This window comes from Narcine bancroftii, chromosome 2 (genome assembly GCF_036971445.1).
Source record: "Narcine bancroftii isolate sNarBan1 chromosome 2, sNarBan1.hap1, whole genome shotgun sequence".
Taxonomy (NCBI): domain Eukaryota; kingdom Metazoa; phylum Chordata; class Chondrichthyes; order Torpediniformes; family Narcinidae; genus Narcine; species Narcine bancroftii.
In genome coordinates this window covers 154839267-154860792 of record NC_091470.1, presented here as the reverse complement: position 1 = coordinate 154860792, position 21526 = coordinate 154839267, and the positions used below count along the sequence as shown (strand labels likewise).

Genomic DNA, 21526 nt, shown 5'->3' with positions numbered 1-21526 from the left:
TTGGCTGAATTCAGCCAGTAGGCAGTAACTGGTCAATAGCTAGGAGTTGTTAGGGAATAGAGATCTGTTTATACCGCCCTAAACACTTCTTGGTAGGTAGACAGAGGTTGGCACAGATTAAACTCAGAGCTTGGGCCAGTGAGGTCCAATTCACTGACAGCTTTATTTGACGAGCTCAGGATCCACACAGTGTCCTGAAAGATCGAGGTTCCAGGGGATGGTTTGCTGATGACCAATCTCCTTCCATTCAAAGCAACGGGGGACACCAGACTGGGACATTATTCATTGCTACTGTACAATGGGGTTTTAGGGGAATGGCAGCCATAAAAAGAGCACAATTGGGAAAATGACCAGGTAATTGATAGCAGGAAAACAAAACACTCAATCCATTGGAGAAATAAATCTTCAGAAAGGTGAAGCAGTTGACTGCCATCTATGGACATTCTTCCTCTGCAATAAAGATATTGAATCTGCTTGTTTGTAATATTGAGGAATTTGATTAAAATCAAACAGAAAAGGCACATATGCATCACTTTTAGTGGAATGCTTCAAGGATTTGGGATTTTGTCAGTAAGCAAGTTTGTGCATGGCTCTGGCAAACTCCCAGAGGGGATTTCCCATCTGGAAATCTTATTGTGAAGCAGCTAGAGATGGCCCATAAAGGTCATGGGCTATTGGCTTTTGCAGTTCAGTGCAACAGGCTGGGCATGGTGTCACCGAGCAGCTTGGAGTTACTTTGCTATTGCCACATATTGTTTGCAATGATGGTCTCACTGAGCAGAACAGACCAAGATTTGACTCAGCTTTGAGCAGACTTTATAGAAGGGAGAAACAGAAGGCTGTTCAATGGCAAAAGTGTGTTCTGTGGATGTCACAGGTCCTCCAATTTATAATTAACTGGACCATGAAGTAAATATTCCCATTAATTCAGAGCTCAAACTTCAGTGGAGGGAGAAAATGAAGCTGTTTCAAAGCTCAACACAGACAAAGAACAGACACCTAAATATTGTGCTCTAAATAGTTCTCTTCAGTAAACCAAAAGCGCCTTCAAGTATATTTGCAAACAGGTTTAACTACAGCTCCAAAGTTTGACTGCAATGACTCAGGAATTATTGACCTTTACGTGGGGCAAGCTTTTTTTAAAAAAACTCCTTTTACGATAAACTCTCAGTGAGTTTATACAAAGTTTTTTTTCCAGTTCTCTTGCACTACAAACTATACTTTTACTATAATAGTGTGTGCGTGTGCGTGTGCGGTGAAATAAGAGGTTTTGTCTATTTATTCTGCTTTGGCCTCAATTCGACAGTGTGGGAATGGGCAGGGGACCCCCGTCATGACAACTTTTACAGCACAATTGAGTGTCCTGTCTGGCTGCATCACTGTGTGGTGTGGTAGCTGCAAAGCATTGAAAAGGAAGTCTCTACAGGGGATCCTCAAAGTGGCCAAGAAGATCACAGAGGGTCTCCCTTTCCTCTATTGAGAGAATTTACCAGGTGTGTTGGTTAAATAGGGCTCAAAGAATTATAGAAGTCCCCTTACATCCAGCACCAGTATATTTGACCCACTACAATCAAGGAGGTGGTACAGGAGCATCAAAATCAGGATTGTCAGGCTGGGGAACAGCTTCATCCCACAGGATGCAAGATTGATGCACAGTATTCTGTAACCAAGGATATCGTCCCAAAATGTTTATATATACTATTTTAAGTTACATCTTCATGTACATACGATGATCATGTGCCAGGCATTGTGTCTGTGCACCATGGTCCCAGAGAAATGTAGTTTCATCTGGTTGTATCTCTACAGTCAGATGATAATAAACTTGAACAGAAATGGAGGAAGGAGATGTGTTGCTTTTGGAATTGAAAGCCTGTGATAAATGATGCAACACTGAAATCAATACTGGGACCTTTACTGTATGCACGCACAATTTGAATTTTAATGGAAGAGGAATAATTGGTAAATTTACAGATCTCACAAAAATCAGTAACAATGAGAGTGAAAAAGTTTAGTTGTCGGCTATAGGAAGATATTGATCATTTGGTAAAATGGGCAGAACAATGGGAGATGGGCTTTAATAATGATTAGCGTCACATGATGCACATTGGGTGGACAAATTAAGCAAGGACTTACATGATGAATGATAAGACGGACTTCCATGAACAAATCCAAGGATTACTAAAGATGGCAGCTAGAAAAGCTGAAGGCGGCAAATGGGTTGCCTGACTTTATTGGCTGGGCAGAGAACAGAGAGGAAGGTTTCCTGCAGCTGGATTCTTTCCAGCAGTTCTGCTCACTACACTTCAGGAAGGATGTGAATGCCCGAGAGAGGGTGCAGCGGAGACAAATCAGGGTGTTGCTTCCAATGGAGCGCTTCTGGGAAAGGAAGAGATTAGATGGACAGGACATTTTCTTTGAAGCAGAGGAGACTCAGGAAAGTGTGATAGAGGTAGAGAAAATCCTCAGGTACATCAAAAGGGAGATAGTAGGAAATGTTATCCCAAAACATAAATACAAAAAACTCTATTCTCTCCCCCATCCCTCTCAAAGTTCAAATTTATTGTCAGAGTACATATATGAGATCACATATAGCCCTGAGATTCCTTTTTCCTGCAGAAGAGACAGCATTTCTGCTTATCGGTTGTGCAAATACAAAAAGAAATGTAAACAAGCTATCTGAAATACAGAAAAAAAAATAAATATTCATCTTTAAATGCTGTGAAGTGCAAAGAGTCTTTAAATGAGTCCCTGATTGAGTTTATTGTTAGTCTGATGGTGGAGGGTAGCAACTGTTCTTGAACCTGGTGGTTATGAGTCTTTGACACCTATACCTCTTTCCTGGTGGCAGCAATGAGAACAGAGCACATGCTGGGTAGAGTGGATCCTTGATGTTCATTGCTGCTTTCCAAAGTCAGTGTTCCATATAGATATTCTCAATGGTGGGGAGAATTTTGCCTGCGATGTACTGGGTGGGCTTTACGCCCAGAAGAACTGGTGCCCCATAGCAGGCCACGATGCCGCCGGTCAGCACACTTTCCACTGCACATCTGTAGAATTCTGCCATGGCTTCAGATGTCATACCAAACTTCCGCAAACTCCTGAGGAAGTAGAGGCACTGATGTGTTTCTTCACAATTACATTAGTGTGTTGGGTCCAGGAAAGTTCCTTCAAGATAATGACTTCAAGGAGTTTAAATTTGCTCACCCTCTCCACCTTTGATCCCCCAATGATCATGGGATAGTACACTTCTGGTTTCACTTCCTAAAAGAACAATAGAACCACAGAATAGAACAATAGGAAGGTTTTGTCCAGCTCGGTTACTTCCACAATCAGTTCCTTGGTTTTGGTGGCATTGAGTGCGAGGCTGTGGTTAGTACTATTTGGCCAAGTTTTCAATCTCCCTTCTTTTTCATCGCTCCTTTTTATACAACCCATGACTGTGGTTTTGTCAGCAAATTTGTAGATGGTCTGGTTGTCATACTGAGCCACACAGTCATAGGCGTAAAGCAAGTAGAGCAGGGGCTAAGCACGCAGCCCTGTGATACTCTGGGACTGATGGGACTTTGGGAATGTGTCATCAATAAAGAGTATCCTGATGTATTTATCTTTGCTGTCCAGGTGCTCCAGGAGCCAGCAGCTGATATGCTTCAACACCAGCCTTTCAAAACACATCATCACTGTGGATGTAAGTGCCACTGGTTTGTAGTCATTTAGGCAGGTTATATCTCTATCCCTAGATCAAGACCATTTCCTGACTCTAGTTTTCTAGGATAGATGGCAATCTAAAAATTAGAGCCAAATCTTTCAGGAATTAAATTTACAACAAAACATAATAGAAACTTGGAACTCTCTTCCAAGTTAATTAAAAATGTGAGATTGATAGATTTGAGGTAAAAAGTACAAAAGGACAGGGAGAAAAAAGTGGATTTTGGAATTAGATCACAGTTCAACTCTGGTCTTACTGAATAGAGTAACAAGCCCTAGGGTTTAGAGAGCCAGTTGTAAATCAATCAGGCTTTCAGATCCTGATAACTGTCCAATAACTTATGGGCTAGAAGTACAGGGGGGAGGGGGAGGGGGGTGGAGTAGGGGGGGTGGAGAAAAAAAAGTCAAAGTTTGTGCTGCTTGGTAAGTACAGTAATGAGAGAGGAGATCAGTCAGGTTTCCTCCTGCTGATTGTGGCCAATTGTCCACTGGATGAGTGAAGCAAATCCCTGTTTTATTTTTCTCTTCATATCATTTCCTTATGCAAGGGGGTGGGGGTGGGGGGAGGGGCTGAAAAGGTCAGAAAAATTATTTGCTAATTTGTGAATAATGCAAACATTCATTGTGATCTTGTGGACTGATTGTACAAATACTACCCAGACATCACAACAGATTTGTCAATCCCTTAATATTGATCACTTGAAGGAATCAGTTGTAGATGTTGCAAATTGCATTCTTCTTTGGCTTGGCTTCGCGGACGAAGATTTATGGAGGGGGTAAAAAGTCCACGTCAGCTGCAGGCTCGTTTGTGGCTGACCAGTCCGATGCGGGACAGGCAGACACGATTGCAGCGGTTGCAAGGGAAAATTGGTTGGTTGGGGTTGGGTGTTGGGTTTTTCCTCCTTTGCCTTTTGTCAGTGAGGTGGGCTCTGCGGTCTTCTTCAAAGGAGGCTGTTGCCCGCCAAACTGTGAGGCGCCAAGATGCACGGTTTGAGGCGTTATCAGCCCACTGGCGGTGGTCAATGTGGCAGGCACCAAGAGATTTCTTTAGGCAGTCCTTGTACCTTTTCTTTGGTGCACCTCTGTCACGGTGGCCAGTGGAGAGCTCGCCATATAATACGATCTTGGGAAGGCGATGGTCCTCCATTCTGGAGACGTGACCCATCCAGCGCAGCTGGATCTTCAGCAGCGTGGACTCGATGCTGTCGACCTCTGCCATCTCGAGTACACAGATTTCAGAAAAGGAAGAGCCGTTAGAGACCAGTACGTCACTATACTGACAACTGGGCTATTTTTCCAATAATCCCAATAATCTATGTCCATGTAATCAGCTGTCCTGCTGACGTATTTTGAATCCCCATGAAATTCGACCTTTATTATTTGTTCAGAGTGCAAAAAGATAGAGAAACTGTGAACTGTGGGAGATGATAAGCATGGGCGAGGGGTGTCAGAAACAGAAAGAGAATGATAAAAGCAGACAATGTCAGAGAGAGAGGAAAAATAGGGAACCTGATGACCAAGAGGTAAAGAGGGGAGAGAAAGCTTGAGCAACAGGGGGAAGGGCAGGCGTGAACAGAAAAAAGCAGAGGTAGAGGCAGAAGCTGTATTATAATGTGTATTGGCAGTTGGGTCAGATTCATTAGACCTGAAGGCAAAACTGCCTCACTGAAACTGTAGGCCAACAAATTACGCCATGACCTTGACTGCACCCAGCTCTTGGGCTCATGCCAGAAAATACTGAACGTTCATAAACCAACAGCAAATCCCAACAGCAGGAGGCACTGAAGACTTAGATCCTTGTCAGTATTTCACGTAGAGGGTAGTTAATGTGGAACAAGTTGACAGAGGAGGCAATAGAGTCAGGGCAATTACAACATTTAAAAGACACTTAGGCAGGTACGTGGATAGGAAAAGTTTAGATCAGCCCATTCTCCATGGACCCAAGGGGGGGCACAGTAGATAAAAGGGGGGCCATGACCTGAAATCATAAATTCTTTTTTTATGTAGTCGGCGGGAGTGAAGTACGGAAGAAACCAACTAAACTTGTCTGCATCATAGGGAAAGGGGCCTATAAAATTTGGCCAGAGTCCAAAAAGGGCCATAGCCAAAAAAAAAGGTTGAAAATGGATGATTTTCAGAGAAATACCATCTAAAATAACTAGATCAGGTAGACATCTTGGTTGGCAAGGACAAGTTGGGCTGAAAGTATTACCAGCTAAAAGACCCTGGGAGCTGCTCTCACTGGGAGACTTTGGTTGCATCATAACCAGGGTCGTACTTTTGCTACCTGAGCGAGTTTGCATAAGGTCATGTCCAATCCCTTTGGTGCTGTCAATCTTCATGTACTGACGTTTCATCCAGTACACGTACAGGATTGGCCTGTTAAACTGATCCTAGGAAGAGGTTACTTTAGCTGTTCTTTCCCCCCACCACCACCCCCCCCCCCCCACCACCACCTGCCCATCAATGCAGCTCTTGTGGCTCCAAATTAATACATCTGCTGACTCTTGGACTTCCAATCAATTCATCATTAGCACTGTAACTGTGCATGGTTCGGCCTGCACTAACTCTGATCTGCTCTATGTGGTGGTCTTCCCTGCAGCACTACCCATGCTCTCTTTCCCACGGAAGAAAAGCAATGGAAACACATTTTGGGAAAATTCAAAATAATAGTCCTTTGGGTTTACAATCTGTGTGGTTGTCAACACCACTGTTGTCACCTAGAGGGTTATTAAAACATTTTAGAGTGAACTGGTTCCAAGTCACAAAAAGATCGAAATATTGCACCAATACTTCAGTATCCAATAGATTATCAACAGTACAAGGCAAGAAAGATTTGCATTTACCCAATACCTTTCTAAATTTTGGCATGTCCCAAAGATTTTTTTTTATATAAAGAATTTTTAAAACTTTACCATGAGGAAATGCAGCTTGTGGGCAGATAACTCCAAATAACAGTAAATTTTGGGAGTGGCATCAAAAGAGCTCCCTCATTCATTTTCAAAATAATGTTCTGGTATTTTTTTTAAGATCGACCTGGAAGAGGGCTTGGGGCCTTGCTTATTCAGCCCATCTGAAAGATGGCACCTTTAGCAGTGCTTTACTGCATCGTAATGTTCTCCTGGATTTTTGCTTGCGTTTCTAACATGGAATTTTAACGCGAGAAGTGAGATCCACGGTGGCACCACATTACTAGGGAGGAGCCCTGGACACAAGAACATAAGAAATAAGAGCAGGAGTAGGCCATGGCTGCTCTGATAAGTTCATCTCCACCTTCCCGCCTTTTCCCTGTATCGCTACTCTGTAAAAATCTATCAAGTTTGTCCAGCCTCCACTGCTTCAATGGCAGCAAATTCCACAGATTCACCACCCTTTGAGAAATGCATTTCCTTCTCATCTCTGTCCTTAATCTCTACCCTGAATCTTGAGACTTTATCCCCTAGTTGGAGAAATGGGGTAGGTGTTTTATCAACAAGAGAAGGGGAAATTAACAGCTATATGGAAAACTCAACGCCATGCTACAGCTAAAGGGTGTGTGGAGGAGATTGGGGAAGAGGGAGTGGGTTGAGTGGCACATTTGGCATTGCAGTTAGTGCAACGTCAGCAATTGGGATTGGGGTTCAAATCCTGTGCTCTCTGTGTCTCCCAATGTCTGCATGGGTTTTCACCTCGGGGGGGGGGCAGGTGCTTTGGTTGGGTGCATGTTAAATGGGTGTAAATTGGGTAGCTCATGGGCTGAAGTGGCTTGTTACCATGCTGTATGTCTAAAACATTTGATGTAAACAGGTAACCAACACACAAGAGAACTATACCAGTAGAAATCCATTTAAAAAGGAAGCAAATTAATTCTAACTCAATATTGTGGGCACTAGTAATCTAAAATAAAAATAGAATTTGCTGGGAACAGATCAGACAGAACCGAGACAGAGAAACAATGTTAAAATTCCAAGTCAATATTTTTTTTCCATCAGAACAGATGTTTCAGTGGAACAAAGGTCTCCTTTTATCCGAGCTAATTGGTGTACTTTTTTGGAAAATTTTATGTTGAACATTTCTACTGTAGGTATTCTCCCAGCCTCTGAGGGCTAAAACTGACCACAAAAGGGCATTCAGTACTAATTGTTGCCTTAACCACTTCTCTCACCATCAGTCACCTTGGTCGGCCACTCCTTTCTAGGTCGTTTCCTCAGGACCGACTACTATCATTTTGGTGGGTTCCGTGGGGGCTAACGAGGCCAGTGTAAATACGGCAGGTACATCCACAGATGGGGCAAGTGGATTCCTTGCAAGTTGGATTCCTTGCAAGTTGGTCTGCTCATGCAAAATCTCTGTGTGATCCTGATACACGACCCGGACCATCTCAAATGCTCCCTATTTTGAGCATCATGGGCCAGATATCCCCTTGGAATCTCTGGAGAGGTGTGTTCATTATTAAGCATATTTTTAAAATATTTTCCTGATATCTGCTTATTTCATTCCATCACAGAACTCAAAATAGAACTGTAGCATGTTGAATGACTCAAAGACTTGTTGACTCAAACCAAGGCTTTTATTAGCAAAAGACTGGAGCGTAGTACATCGAGGTCGACCAGTAGTACCCTGTACTATCACAAGAATTTTTTTGAGAGCAAAACACAATCTGCTGGAGAAACTCAGCAGCTCGAGCAAAATAAGCGGGGATAAAGAATGGTCAGCGCTACAGCCCAGAATTCTTCAAGACTGAGAGTGCAGAGGAGAGATAGCTCGTCTAATGAGAACAGGGTGGAAGGGGTTGGACAGGGGCCACGAGGGCACTGGTGAACCATGGAGGAGTGAAGGATAATGGACAGAGGAAGAGAGAGGTGAGTAAAAGGAGGTGGATAAGTTTGGGCAGCCAACTAGTGCTGAAATCTAGTAAGAAGTGTTGATAACAGTGGTATAGGGAGATGGAACAAAAGGGTGGAGAAGGGGCAAGGGGAAAAATCCTGGCAGGGAAATCTGGGTGGAATGGGATGGAACCAGAAGAAAAGAGGGATGAGAATGGGTGTGGCTGTAAGGTGAGAAGGGGTGAATACAGAAAAGGATGAAAATGGGGAGGGGAAGGATGGAGGAGTTGTAAGGGAGTGGGGATTCATGACCTTCAAGTGGAAAACTCAAAGTGCATACCATTGAGCAGCTGACTGCCCAAGTGGAATATGAAATGTTGTACTCTGGCAGTGGAAGAGGCCAAGGACAGACTGGCTGGTTGGGGAATGGGAAGGGAAGTTGAAGTGGCTCAAGATGACTATTGAGGACAGAGTGCAAATGCTCCTCAAACTGGTCCCAGAGTCTGTGCTTGGCCCCTGTCCATCCCCTTCCACCCTGTTCTCATTAGGTAAGCTATCTCTCCTCTGCACTCTCAGTCTTGAAGAATCCGGGCTGTAGCATTAACTATTCTTTATCCCCCGCTTTTTCTGTTTGAGCGGCTAAGTTCCTCCAGCAGATTGTGTTTTGCCTCAGAAAAAGTTCTATTTTGAGTTCTGTGATGAAATGAAATAAGCAGATAGACAGGAAAAAGTTAAAAAAAAATGCTTAATAAGACACAAAGGAGGCACTGAAAGCTGTAGATGAGGTTGGAGGAGGTGCATGTGAATCTTTGCCTCATGTGAAAGGGTTGTTTAGGTCCCTGGGTAGTGGTTAGGGAGGGAGATGTTTAGAGCAAGCATTGTACCTCCTGCATGTGCAAGGGAAAGTAGCAGGGGTCACGGGGAGGTGGGCGAGGAGAGACGAGCACACGAGGAAGTGATCCCTGCAGAAGATGGAAAGGGATGGCTGGTGGTGGGAAAGGGGTATAGTTGCAGTTGGTAAAAATGACAAAGGATGGCGTGCTGAATGCAGAGGCTGGTGGAACAAGAGGAACCAAATCTCTGTACTGTTTTGAGGAAGTGGGGGTGGGGGGGGGGGGGGGTGTTGAGAGTGGAACTCTCAAGAAATTTAGGAAATGCAGTAGATGGCTCTATTGGTCATTTTAGAGGTGAAGCTACTTTCCTAGATAAAGGGCCCTTTATCTAGGAATGGGAGGCCTCATCTTGAGAGGCAAAGCAGTAGAAGGAATCTGATGTCAGGCTTGTTAATAATATGGCTTGCCCAATAAAGCCAACTGAATGTAACTGGGGCCATAACATTGAGGGCATTGGTTTGGGAGAGAAAACATTGGTTCGCTAATCTTTCCAGTAAATTTGGAGGACTTTTCAGAGACAGTCTTAACAATATTTTTCCAGTGCCTTGAGCTGCAGTCACACAAGGGAAGGCATTGCTGTTGTGCACTCGCTGAAAATTTTGTGTCAAATCTTGGAATTTGATCATCAAATACTTCTTTCTTCAACTGAACGATGTCAGCCTATTGAAAATGGTGGTGAATTAGATCATCAATGTTGATGAGCGGCTCCTAAGCTTTGGGAAGTGTTCGAGAGCAGCATGTTGCTGCAGGGGCAGGATTCAGAGAAGTATTGCCTTGCAGACGTGAAGTGGAAGGAACTTCTTTACACATACTTCATTGAAAATATCGAAGTCTTACAGCTCTGCCTCTGACCAGGTGCAAGCATCATACTTGACTACTGAAGGTCTGGCGGCCTTGTGTGCAAGTAAAGGTCTCTGGTGGAGCTGGGTGCGGATTGATCAATCTTAATTAATGCCTACATGTGCCTTGATGCTTTGCAAAAAAAAATGCAGAGGGCTATAAATATATTCAGAGAAGTGAGGGCCCTGTAACTTGTGTTGCCAGGCAACCCCAGCCAAGCTAGTAAATTTCCATCAGCCTGGAGTTTCCTCAGATCAAGTGCAGGAGCAATGTCTGAGGAAAGGTGAACTGGTTACAGGATTGGTTCACAATGATGCAATTTGCACAATGCTCATCACATGGGAGAGACTGTTTCTCTGATTGGTCAAGTCAGATGGTGGCAGGGTGTTTCAAACAAATGTAATTGTATGTACTGGGAGCTCCTGCATTCCCTACAGAAATGATGGATCTCCTGCCAAGCTTGTGTGTAAATAAAGGAGCACCAGGAAACTAAAGTGTCCAAGCCCTCCATTCCTTGTGGTACTTTTGAAGACAAGAACAACCATCCACACTTGGTTCCCGAGCATAGTTGCCACAGGTTAAAAAACTTCATGTCGTTTCTGAGGATCAGCTACACTCCTACAGGAAATTTGTAAAAGGAGGACATACCATCTAATTGCCAAATTCACAACGTGCTGTCATTGATTCACTATTTCCATCTCCACACTCACTTGCTGAGTCAAGAGCTTTACTCAGCGTCTGAAGCCATACTCTCTCATCTTCTAACACCAGACTCATCATCTTATGACTTTTTTTTTGCCCCTTACAGCTCATCTCAACATCAGCCATTCTTTGCTTTCGAGCAGTGGTTTTCACCTGTGCCATAGGTGCTCTGTGATTTGTAAGGGATTGTTTAAGGTGAGTGGAAAGAAAATGTTTGAAAACCATTGTTTTAATCATTCCTGAATGACTCGTTGTTTCATAACTCCAAAGGAAATGGGCCAATGACAGATTTTTTTTTAAAGCAAAATATTTCCGTAACAACTGAGTCTAGAACAGTGATTCTCAACCTTTTTTCCCCACTCACATGCCACCTTAGTAATCACAGAGCACCTGTGGCATAAGAATCACTTGAGGTGGTTTGCCAGTGGAAAGAAAAGGTTTTTCTCAAAATCTGCTTCAGAGAATGTTACCATCTCAGGTAATCAACCCTACTGCTACTTGCTTTTCTGAGTTGATTAATTTCTCTTGCCTGATAGTTCAATCTAATTCCTAACTCACCTCTGTAAACCTAACACTTACATCAACAGCAGTGAAGTGTTTTGAAAGATTGGCAATGAAGAATATCAGCTCCTGTCTGAGCAGTGACATGGATCCATTCCAGTTCGTCTATAGCAGTAACAGGTCTATGGCAGAAGCCATCTCACTGGCTCTACACGAACACCTGGACAGCAAAGATGCATATATCAAAATGCTCTTAATCAGCTACAGTTGGGATAGATCTAAAATTAAATGGGAAGCAGATATTGGTTTTATTTTTTTTCTGAAGATGATTGGTTAGATATCTGTTATGATAGTGTAACTAGATTGATAAATGCACATTATGCAATGATTAATTAAAATTTTTTACATCAATTATATTTGTCACCTGAAAAATTTAAAAAAATATGGTTTTAATGAATCAGATTTGTGTTTTAGATGTGGTGATACGGTTGGACCTTTTTTTCATTCTATTTGGTCATGTATACATATACAATCTTTTTGGAAGAAAATTCAATCATTTTTAGAATACTTGTACAAGATTAAAATAGTTTTAGATCCAACAGTATTTTTATTGGGTAGTTTGCAACCTCTGAAAGGTTTGGGATTAGATAAGTTCCAGCTTGCTTTTGTATATTTAGCTTTATCCGTAGTGAAAAAATGTATTGATAGTACGTGGAAAGATACAAATATGATTGATGTTAAAAGATGGCATAATGAGATGAAATATTGTTTAATAATGGAAAAAATTACGTATGTTTTGCATGATAATTATAATTTTTTTATTAATAATGGCTGTTATACTTGGAATATTTACATTTCAGTTTATATTGACTAGATTTTAATATGTATATTTAACTTTTTCTTTAATATTCTTTTTTTCTATTTTATGGCTCTCCTTAGGAGAGTTGGCTGAAGGCCGGGGGGGGGGTTCTTTTCTTTTCTTTTTTTTTTATATATAAAAAAAGTTCATGTTCATGTTTAATTTCTGCATATGTCATATATTATTTGTTTTTTGAACAAATAAATAAAGTTTAAAAAAAAATCAGCTACAGTTTGGCATTTAATACCATCATCTCCTCAAAAGTGATCAATAAACTCCAAGACCTAGGAGTTAACACACCATTGTGTAATTGGATCATGGATTTCTTCACCTCCAGACCACAATCAGTGAAGATTGATAAGAACTTCTCCTCCACAATCTCCATCAGTTCTGGAGCACCACATGGGTGTGTTCTCAGCACCCTGCTCTACCCACTCTAGTACATTTACGACTGTGTGGCTCGGTACAAATTTGCTGACAATACCACAGTAGTGGGTTGTATAAAGGAAGGGGAATGAGTCAGCATATAGGATGGAGATTAAAAATTTGGCTGAATGGCACACCAACATCAACCTTGCACTCACTGATACCAAAACTAAGCACTCACTGACACCAAAACTAAGGAGCTGATTGTTGACTTCAGGAAAGGAAAGCCGGGGTATACAATCCAGAGGTCATTGTGGGAAAAATCAGAGGTGGAGAGGGTGATTAAATTTAAGTTTTTGAGGGGTGTTCTTTCCTAGACCCAATGCACCAATGGCATCATGAAGAAAGCACGTCAGTGCCTCTACTTCCTCAAGAATTTGTGGTCGTTTGGTATGACATTAAAAACTCTGGCAAATTTCTACAGAGGTGTGGTGGAAAGTGTGCTGACCGGCTGCATCACAGTCTGGTCTGGAAACACCAATACCCCTGAGCATAAAGCTCTCCAAAAGGTAGTGCACAGAGCCCAGGCAAAACCCTCCCCACTATTGACCACATCTACAGGGAACTCTACAGTCAGAGGGCAGCAGCAAACATCAAGGATCCTCACCACCCTGCACACACCCCGTTCTCACTGCTACCATCAGGAAAGAGGTCAAGGTTCCACAAGACTCCACCACCAGGTTCAGGAATAGCTGCTACCCTTCCACTGTCAGACTCCCAACAACAAATTCAATCAGGGAGACATTTAAGGACTCTTACTTTTGCACTTTATTGATTATCTTTTTGTTCTCTCTGAATTGCACAGCAGTTCGTTTACAGCTCTTGTCTGTTTACAGGTTTACGCTGTGTATAGTTTATTTTTTGCACTACCGATTAGTGGTAATTCTGCCGCATTCGCAGGAAAAAGGAATCTCGGTGTTGTATGTGATGCCATGTATGTTCTCTGACAATAAAGCTAAACTCTGACTAATGAGATTGTGAACTGCAGGAGGAAATTAAAGGGTCTCAGAATGAAGAATCTCAAGAGGACAATTAGCCTCGAGAATGTTCTTTCAATGGATCAGATCATTGCTGATCATTATCTCAACTCCATACATCCATTTCTGCTCCAATTCCTCAAAGGCCTTTATCCAACAGCCCCAGGCCTGTTTTCTTTGGGGGGGGGGGGGAGATTTCTTGCTATCGGTTTCTGAAATGGATCTTCAAGCTTTCGTCTCCAGGAGTTAGTCAGCTCCTACTTCTACCATGGCCAATGTGTTGTTTGAAATGTGATGCCCAGAATTGAGCACAGAAGAGCCACAAAAAATGTTTGCAAATACTGCAAATCTGACATTAAAAAACAACAGAAACCTGGAAATTCTCAGCTACTCAAGCAATACATGTGGAGGAAAGATCATCAATCTGACGTGTTAACAAATGATTCTCTCTCCTCAAATGCCATCTGACCTGCCAAGTGCTTCCAATACTTAGTGCTCCCCCCCCCCCCCCCCCAAACATGGTTTCTGATTGTAGTTCGGAACAAACTGTAAAGAAAATCTCCATTGCAAAGGAGTTTGTCAATTACTGCATTCTCCCTGTTGCTGTCAATCAACCATTCTCAACAGGGGCCCTATGTCCTCCCTCGGGAGGGGGGGGGGGGGGAAACGACGACGACAGCACATTCAGGAAAAAGCCTTGGTTTCTTTTCACCTCATTTAACACAATTTTTTTTTGTTAATGTCTTTATGCAGTTAGAAAACTCCAAAATTTGAGAACTTCATAGCGAAGGGGACCCATAATCCTTGAGCAAAGTCCACAGGGCCAAAAGCAAAAGAAAAATTGAGAAATGGTTACTCTAAATCAGTGGTTTCCAAACTTTTCTTTCCATTCACACACCACCTACCATCGGTGCTCTGTGATTAGTAAGGGATTGCTTAAGGTGTCATGTGGGTGGAAAGAAAAAGGTTGAAAACCACTGTTTTAATCATACCTAATTGACCCATCATGTGCACAGTTTCCTAACTCCAAAGGAAATGGGCCAATCACAATTTTTCCTCAAGCAAAATATTTCAGTAACAATTGGATCTGGAGCAGTGACTCTCAACCTTTCCCCTCTTTCCCCCCCCACCCCCCACATCCCTAAAATATCTCACTGCTTGTGACCGAAGTTGACAGTTTCTGAGAATGGAGGAGCCACGGAGATGGAAAATGTTTGCAAGTCAGATGTTTGAGTGGGTAGATATTCCTGCCTTCCCAGCAATTGTTCACCAGCACCAAATACTATACATTTCAGTGTTGTCACAGCAAGACTGGCCTGGATGTTAATTTCAAAATTCCCTGTCACGAAATTATTTAATCCTCACTTCCTAATTTCCCTCTTATTCTTGATAAAGTTCTTGGAATTTGCAGCAAAGTTCAAGTGTTGCACACAAAATGAAATTATAATTTTAAAAAATGTTAACATACAGTATTGTAACAGGCCCTTCCGGCTCACGAGCACATGCCATCCAATTACACCCAAATGAACTACAACTCCCGTACGTTTGGAAATGTGGGGGGAAACTGGAGCACTCGCAGGAAGCCCATGAAGAAATAGGGAGAACGTACAAATTCCTTACGGGCGGCTCCAGATTCAAACCGGCTAACCGCTACACTCACTGCCACCCCTGTGGATCTGGTAGAGTGCCCTCTTGCTGAGCAGGATTATGGGCTTCATTGCTACAAGGAGGATCTAGCTCAATCTCAACCACATGCCTCCTGCCACATTTGGTAAAATTTCTGTGGCTTGGTACGACAATAACACCATCTACAAACTCTCTGATGATACCCCAGTAGAGGGTTGTTCAAAAATGGGCAATGAGCCAGGACACAGGAGGCAGACTGAAAACTTGGCTGAATAGTTCACCAACAACAACCTCATACTCAATGTCACCACCAAGGAGTTGATCATTGGCTTTTGGAAGGGAAAACCAGAAGTGTACGATCCAGTGATCATTGGGGGAAAATCAGAGCTGAAGAGGGTGAGCAAATTTAAGTTCTTGGGAGTCATTATCTCGGAGGATCTTTCCTGGACCTAACACACTAATGGCATCGTGAAGGAAGCATGTCTGCGCCTCTACTTCCTCAGGAGTTTGCGGAGGTTTGGTAAGACATCGAAAACCCTGGCAAATTTCTCCAAATGTGTGGTGGAAAGTGTACAGACCGGCTCCATCACGCTCTGTTAAGAGGACACCAATACCCGTCGAGTGTAAAGCCCTCCAAATGGTAGTGGATACAGCCCATGACATCACAGGCAAAACCCTCACCTCCATCGAGAACATCTACAGGAGAGCAGCAGCGATCATCGGGGATCCACACTACCCAGCACCCACTCTGATCTCCCTGCTGCCATCAGGAAAGTGGTATAGCTGCCACAAGACTCGCACCACCAGGTTTAGGAACAGCTGCTACCCTTCCACCATCAGACTCCTCGACAATAAACTAATTTAAGAGCCCTTACTTTTGCACTTTGTTGGCTTTTTTTCCTCTAAGTATTGCACAATTTGTTTATTTACTTTTCCTACAGTTTGTGTACTTTTCTTTACCTTCAGTATGTGTATGTTGAGTACAGTTTTTTTTTTGCACTCCTAATTAGTAATTCTGTCTCGCCCTTAGGAAAAAAGAATCTCGGGGTTGTATATGATGTCATGTATCTTCATAGAACAAATCTGAAGTCAGCTGCGGACTCAGCAACCAGTCACCAATGTGGCAAAGTGCATGCGTGTGCTTCCATATTGGAGAGTCAGGAGAAAGAGAACTGAATATTGTACTGATACTATCCATAGGTCACCAGCTTATTGCAGCTAATTCTAAGAATAGCTGTTATGTAACACACTGAAACCAGCACCTGATTGATTGACCTTCCATGCTTGTAGATTTCCTTATTGTTGATACTTACTTCAGACCCTTGTTTTATAACAAAGCAGCAACCTACTCACATTGTGCAATAAAGCAAGCAATCAGGTCTCTTAATTTGACACCACCCTACGTCTTCTTTCAGACCCCAGAGAAACACCCGTTTCCCCTCAGATCCGAACTCACAAGCCTTAATCTTTGTGGAATAACATCACAGGTTTTGCAAACGCTGCATATACAGGGTGGACATTGTTCAAGGTGGGTCCAGCATCTTTATGGCACACTTAATTTCTCAACAATACAAGGCATTGCCATCCCTGACTTGGATTGTGACTGAGGATGGTCTCTCCATCTGTCTCTGTAAAATCCCCAGCTGTGCCAAGAAGGGAAGCACAACACCACTGTCGCATAACTTCATTGAGGAATATTGGCCCTGCAACCCTTTGTGGCCTGGGAAGTTACACCATGTGAAGAGAACTTCAGGAACTTTAATTCTGGTTACCATTGGATGGGACAGCAGAGGCGGTGGTTCAATGCCCCAGAGAGGCTATCAAGTATTTACAGCTGAAGTTGTTTTAACTGCAATGGGAACACTGCCTCATTCAGGTTCCCCTTCAAAACACATGCCATTCAACTCTGAATCACTGTACTATGTCTAAATCCCGCAACTCTCCACCAAACGGGCCAGTGGGAGTATTCTCACAGAACAGTTTCAAGTAATTTAACAAGGTGACTCATATTTCTCCTCAAGAGCAGAAAGGTGGGTCATGAATGCCAGAGATGTTCATACCTCATTAATGAAGCGAAGTCAAGAACTACAAGCGGATTTAAAGTTAGAGGACAAATGCATTCGCTGAGCATCAATCCAAATTCCATTTCTATAACCCACGTGGGGAACAAAGGAGATAAAACCAAAATGTTTTTAACAACTCCAGAAGGAAAACAGTGTCTTACTGTGGTCAGTGTTGAGCAGATTGGTCTGTTTCTTCCATCTTCTCAAGTACTTTGAGCAACAGTAGCACACATCAGTACTTTTAAGAGTGGATTCAGCAGTGGGTGTCAAAGTGAGGCTGCCCACTCCCTTTTTTCTGTCATGTGTGCTCATTGCCTGGGATGATGGTTACTTCCCAGGAAAGGTTTTCTCCAAACCAGCTGTGACAGGAGTAGGTCAGACACGGTCAAGGGAACCGAGGGGCCCTGGATATTCTCCCAAGTTTTCCCAGAGGGGAAAAGAACACTTCCGGGTAAAAAAAAACTTAAATTCCAAAGGAGCTAACCACATCAAAGAGACCAGACTATACACAAAAGCAATTTAAAAAAAACAGGTCTTTTTCAACAGACAACTTTTTTCCCTCAATCATCAAAATTACAGCAAAAATATCATCTGTTCTTATTATAAACATAAATGTTATGCACACAGATCTTCCATTAGAGTTAGTATCACACAATAGTCTTTGTTCATCACTGTAACTCAGACAGATTCCTTTTCCTTTTAGTGTAAATCTCACACATGGTGGATGTATCACACACTGTTCATCAGACGCACTGAGCCAAATATTTTCATGTGAATTAAGAAATTTGTATAATTTTCTGCTGAAACAGTCTGCCTGCAATCTGTCTGAACTGGATGTTTATAAAGGAATGGATCGGAGAGGAGGGTTCACTAAGAGCTTAAACAGGGGACAGATGTTTCCTTCATGAAGAATAGAAATCAAAGAGAATGGAACAAGCTGCAAGAGGCCATTGTTCAGGTTTGTTGCTGCTGGGAACTTGTGCCTAAAAATATTCACTCGGGCTGTTTCTGTTTGCCTTCCCTGCAGTCTGATCAGAGAGCAAGCTATCCAATGCCCATAAGCTCCACAGTCTGCCCCAAAGGAATCACTTTTCCATATAGTGGGAGCTGGGTTAGAATGTACAGTAAGGCACTGCCAGAGAGTACATTGTCAATTATGTAACTGTAAGATATGGAGGCAGAAATAGTCATGGGCTGGAAGATGGTGGGTGGGTAATGGCAGTGGGGAGAGTGAGGGAGAGAGTGGAGGCAGAGTTCCAGAAGGTGAAGGGAAGGGGGAGAGCCAGAGATCCAGGGGAAGTGTTGGGGAAAATGAAGGGCTGAGAGGGCAATGAAGGGATTGGAGCAGTGGTTTTCAACCTGCCCCCTAAACTCACATTCCTCCTTAAATAGTCCCTGTGCATTAAGTGCTCTGTGATTAGTAAGGGATTGCTTAAGGTGGAATGTGAGTGGAAAGAAAAAGGTTTGAAAACCACTGTTTTAATTGTACCTAATTGACTTGTTATATGCACAGTTTCATAACTCCAAAGGAAATGGGCCAATGAGAATTTTTTCAAGCAAAATATTTCAGTAACAATTGGGTCTTGAGCAATGATTCTCTTCCCTTCCCACTCACCTACCACCTTAAGCAACCCCTTACTGAACAGAGCATTTATGGTATAGGGATTACTCAAGGTGGAATGTGAGTTAAGGGGGCAGTTTGGAAACCATTGGATTAGAGAGAAAATGGAATCGTTCTGAATGATGAAGGGTTACCAGGGTAAGAGGATTTGGGTTGAAGGAAGATTGAGCCTTCTGAGGCACAGGGTGTGGAAATGAAGAATGAAGGCCAGCTTGTGAATGATGCAAATGCGCACAGCAAGATCCCACAGATCCAGGGCATGAAGGGCCGGCTGATCTATTCGCTGGGGTGGGAGATAATGCTAGTCTGGGACACGGGCAGAATTCCTGGGCATACCTGGTTCTTTGTGAAGCCGCCCGCTCTCCCTTTTAACAGAGAGGTGAACCTCCAGCATCGACCTCTTTGCTCACCTGGAACTGAGCCGATGCGTCGGCTCGCAGCGAGTCCAAGTGTCTGGCCGAGACTCCGACCGCGCAGCATTCCCAAACTTACCTCTCTGTCGTGGCATGTCCTTGGGTCGGGGGGAGTCTCCGACATCTGCTGCGCTGGGCTCGGCCTCGAGTCTCGCTACATTTGCTTTATCATAAAGTCAATTACATTCGGTTTTAAATTTTTCCAAAAAAAAACCTCAGGAAAGCAAGATAATGAAAAGAAAAAGTTCAGCAGCCCCTGTTGTCTGGAGGTTGGATCCTCTGGATCAAAGGAGCGAGATAAAAGTGTTTCTGATGCAAGTGTTGTTATGATTCCCAATCTTCTGGTGCCTGAAGCCCTCACTGAACAAGATTTGCAGCAGGAAACGCTGGCAGTTAGCTCTCTGTACGAGCAGGAACCCCACCGTACTTCTCCCTGAACTCCCTTGGGCAACAACTCAATGAACACAGCAACAGGAGATGATTAGCAGTGCGTGATTCTCAGGGAGGGGCTGTCTGATACAGCACACGCTGTCTGAGGGTTCTGTGCACACAAACAGCGCCTCAGGTGAGTTAACCCTCGACATTCTGGACCCAGAGTAACATGGAAAGTTCATCTCACCCACTGCTGCAAGCAAGAGCTCAGTATGTGACTGCTCGGGATCCCCCCCCCCCCCCCCCCGAGCCAGCATTCAGCATCAGGTGCCAGATGCTGGGCCCAGTCTGGAGAGAGGGATCTCTTTGTTCAGTGCAGTGTCATCCCTCCTGCCTTCTTTCTGCTGACCCCTCTTCTCTCCCACATTTTGCCTTGACCATCCTCTTCCCCCCCCGTTTTAGATTTCTGCATAAGGCCTTCCTGCCCCTTCACCCCATTTGCTTTCCTCGCTTATTAGTGGCTCATTGTCTCCTGCTTTGGGAGGCATCGCCCGTTGGTCACCATCCTGCGCTCTCATTTAATATCCACACGACTAACATCATGACTCAGACTGGACTCTCTCTTCCCCCCCACCCCCAAAATCATGACTCAGACTGCACTCTCTCTTCCCCCTAACATCATGACTCAGAATGCACACTCCCTTCCCCCCCCAACATCATGACTCAGACTGCACTCTCTCTTCCCCCCCCCCAACATCAAGACTCAGACTGCACTCTCACTTCCCCCCCTAACATCATGACTCAGACTGCACTCTCTCTTCCCCCCACCAACATCATGACTCAGACTGCACTCTCTCTTCCCCCCCAACATCATGACTCAGACTGCACTCTCTCTTCCCCCCCAACATCATGACTCAGACTGCACTCTCTCTTCCCCCCCAACATCATGACTCAGACTGCACTCTCACTTCCCCCCCCAACATCATGACTCAGACTGCACTCTCTCTTCCCCCCCCAACATCATGAGTCAGACTGCACTCTCTCTCCCCCCCCTAACATCATGACTCAGACTGCACTCTCTCTTCCCCACCCCTAAAATCATGACTCAGACTGCACTCTCTCTTCCCCACCCCTAAAATCATGACTCAGACTGCACCCTCTCTTCCCCCCCTAACATCATGACTCAGACTGCACTCTCTCTTCTCCCCCCTAACATCATGACTCGGACTGAACTCTCTCTTCCCCCCCCCACTAACATCATGACTCAGACTGCACTCTCTCTTCCCCCCTAACATCATGACTCAGACTGCACTCTCTCTTCCCCCCCCTAACATCATGACTCAGACTGCACTCTCTCTTCCCCCCCTAACATCATGACTCAGACTGCACTCTCTCTTCCCCTCCCCAACATCATGACTCAGACTGCACTCTCTCTTCCCCCCTAACATCATGACTCAGACTGCACTCTCTCTCCCCCCCTAACATCATGACTCAGACTGCACTCTCTCTCCCCCCCACTAACATCATGACTCAGACTGCACTCTCTCTTTCCCCCCTAACATCATGACTCAGACTGCACTCTCTCTCCCCCACCTAACATCACGAGTCAGCCTGCACTCTCTCTCCCCCCACTAACATCATGACTCAGACTGCACTCTCTCTTCCGCCCCCCTAACATCATGACTCAGACTGCACTCTCTCTTCCCCCCCTAACATCATGACT

At 43.9% G+C, this 21526-nt stretch overlaps 1 protein-coding gene across 5 annotated transcripts in view; it reads right to left on the bottom strand.

Annotated features, from left to right (window-relative positions):
• Positions 1-21526, bottom strand: part of LOC138754425 (pleckstrin homology domain-containing family G member 5-like) — a 116311-nt gene that overhangs the window by 52161 nt on the left and 42624 nt on the right. For 3 of the 5 annotated variants that reach the window (XM_069918684.1, XM_069918685.1, XM_069918687.1), the window contains exon 1: positions 19511-19869. The exons of 1 other annotated variant lie outside the window; for it this stretch is intronic. In XM_069918684.1, coding sequence (XP_069774785.1) covers positions 19511-19555 — 45 coding nt within the window. In that variant the 5' untranslated portion in view covers positions 19556-19869. Of the gene's footprint in view, positions 1-17558; positions 17646-19510; positions 19870-21526 lie in introns of those variants that run through there. One more of the 5 variants, XM_069918686.1, reaches the window with a different exon arrangement.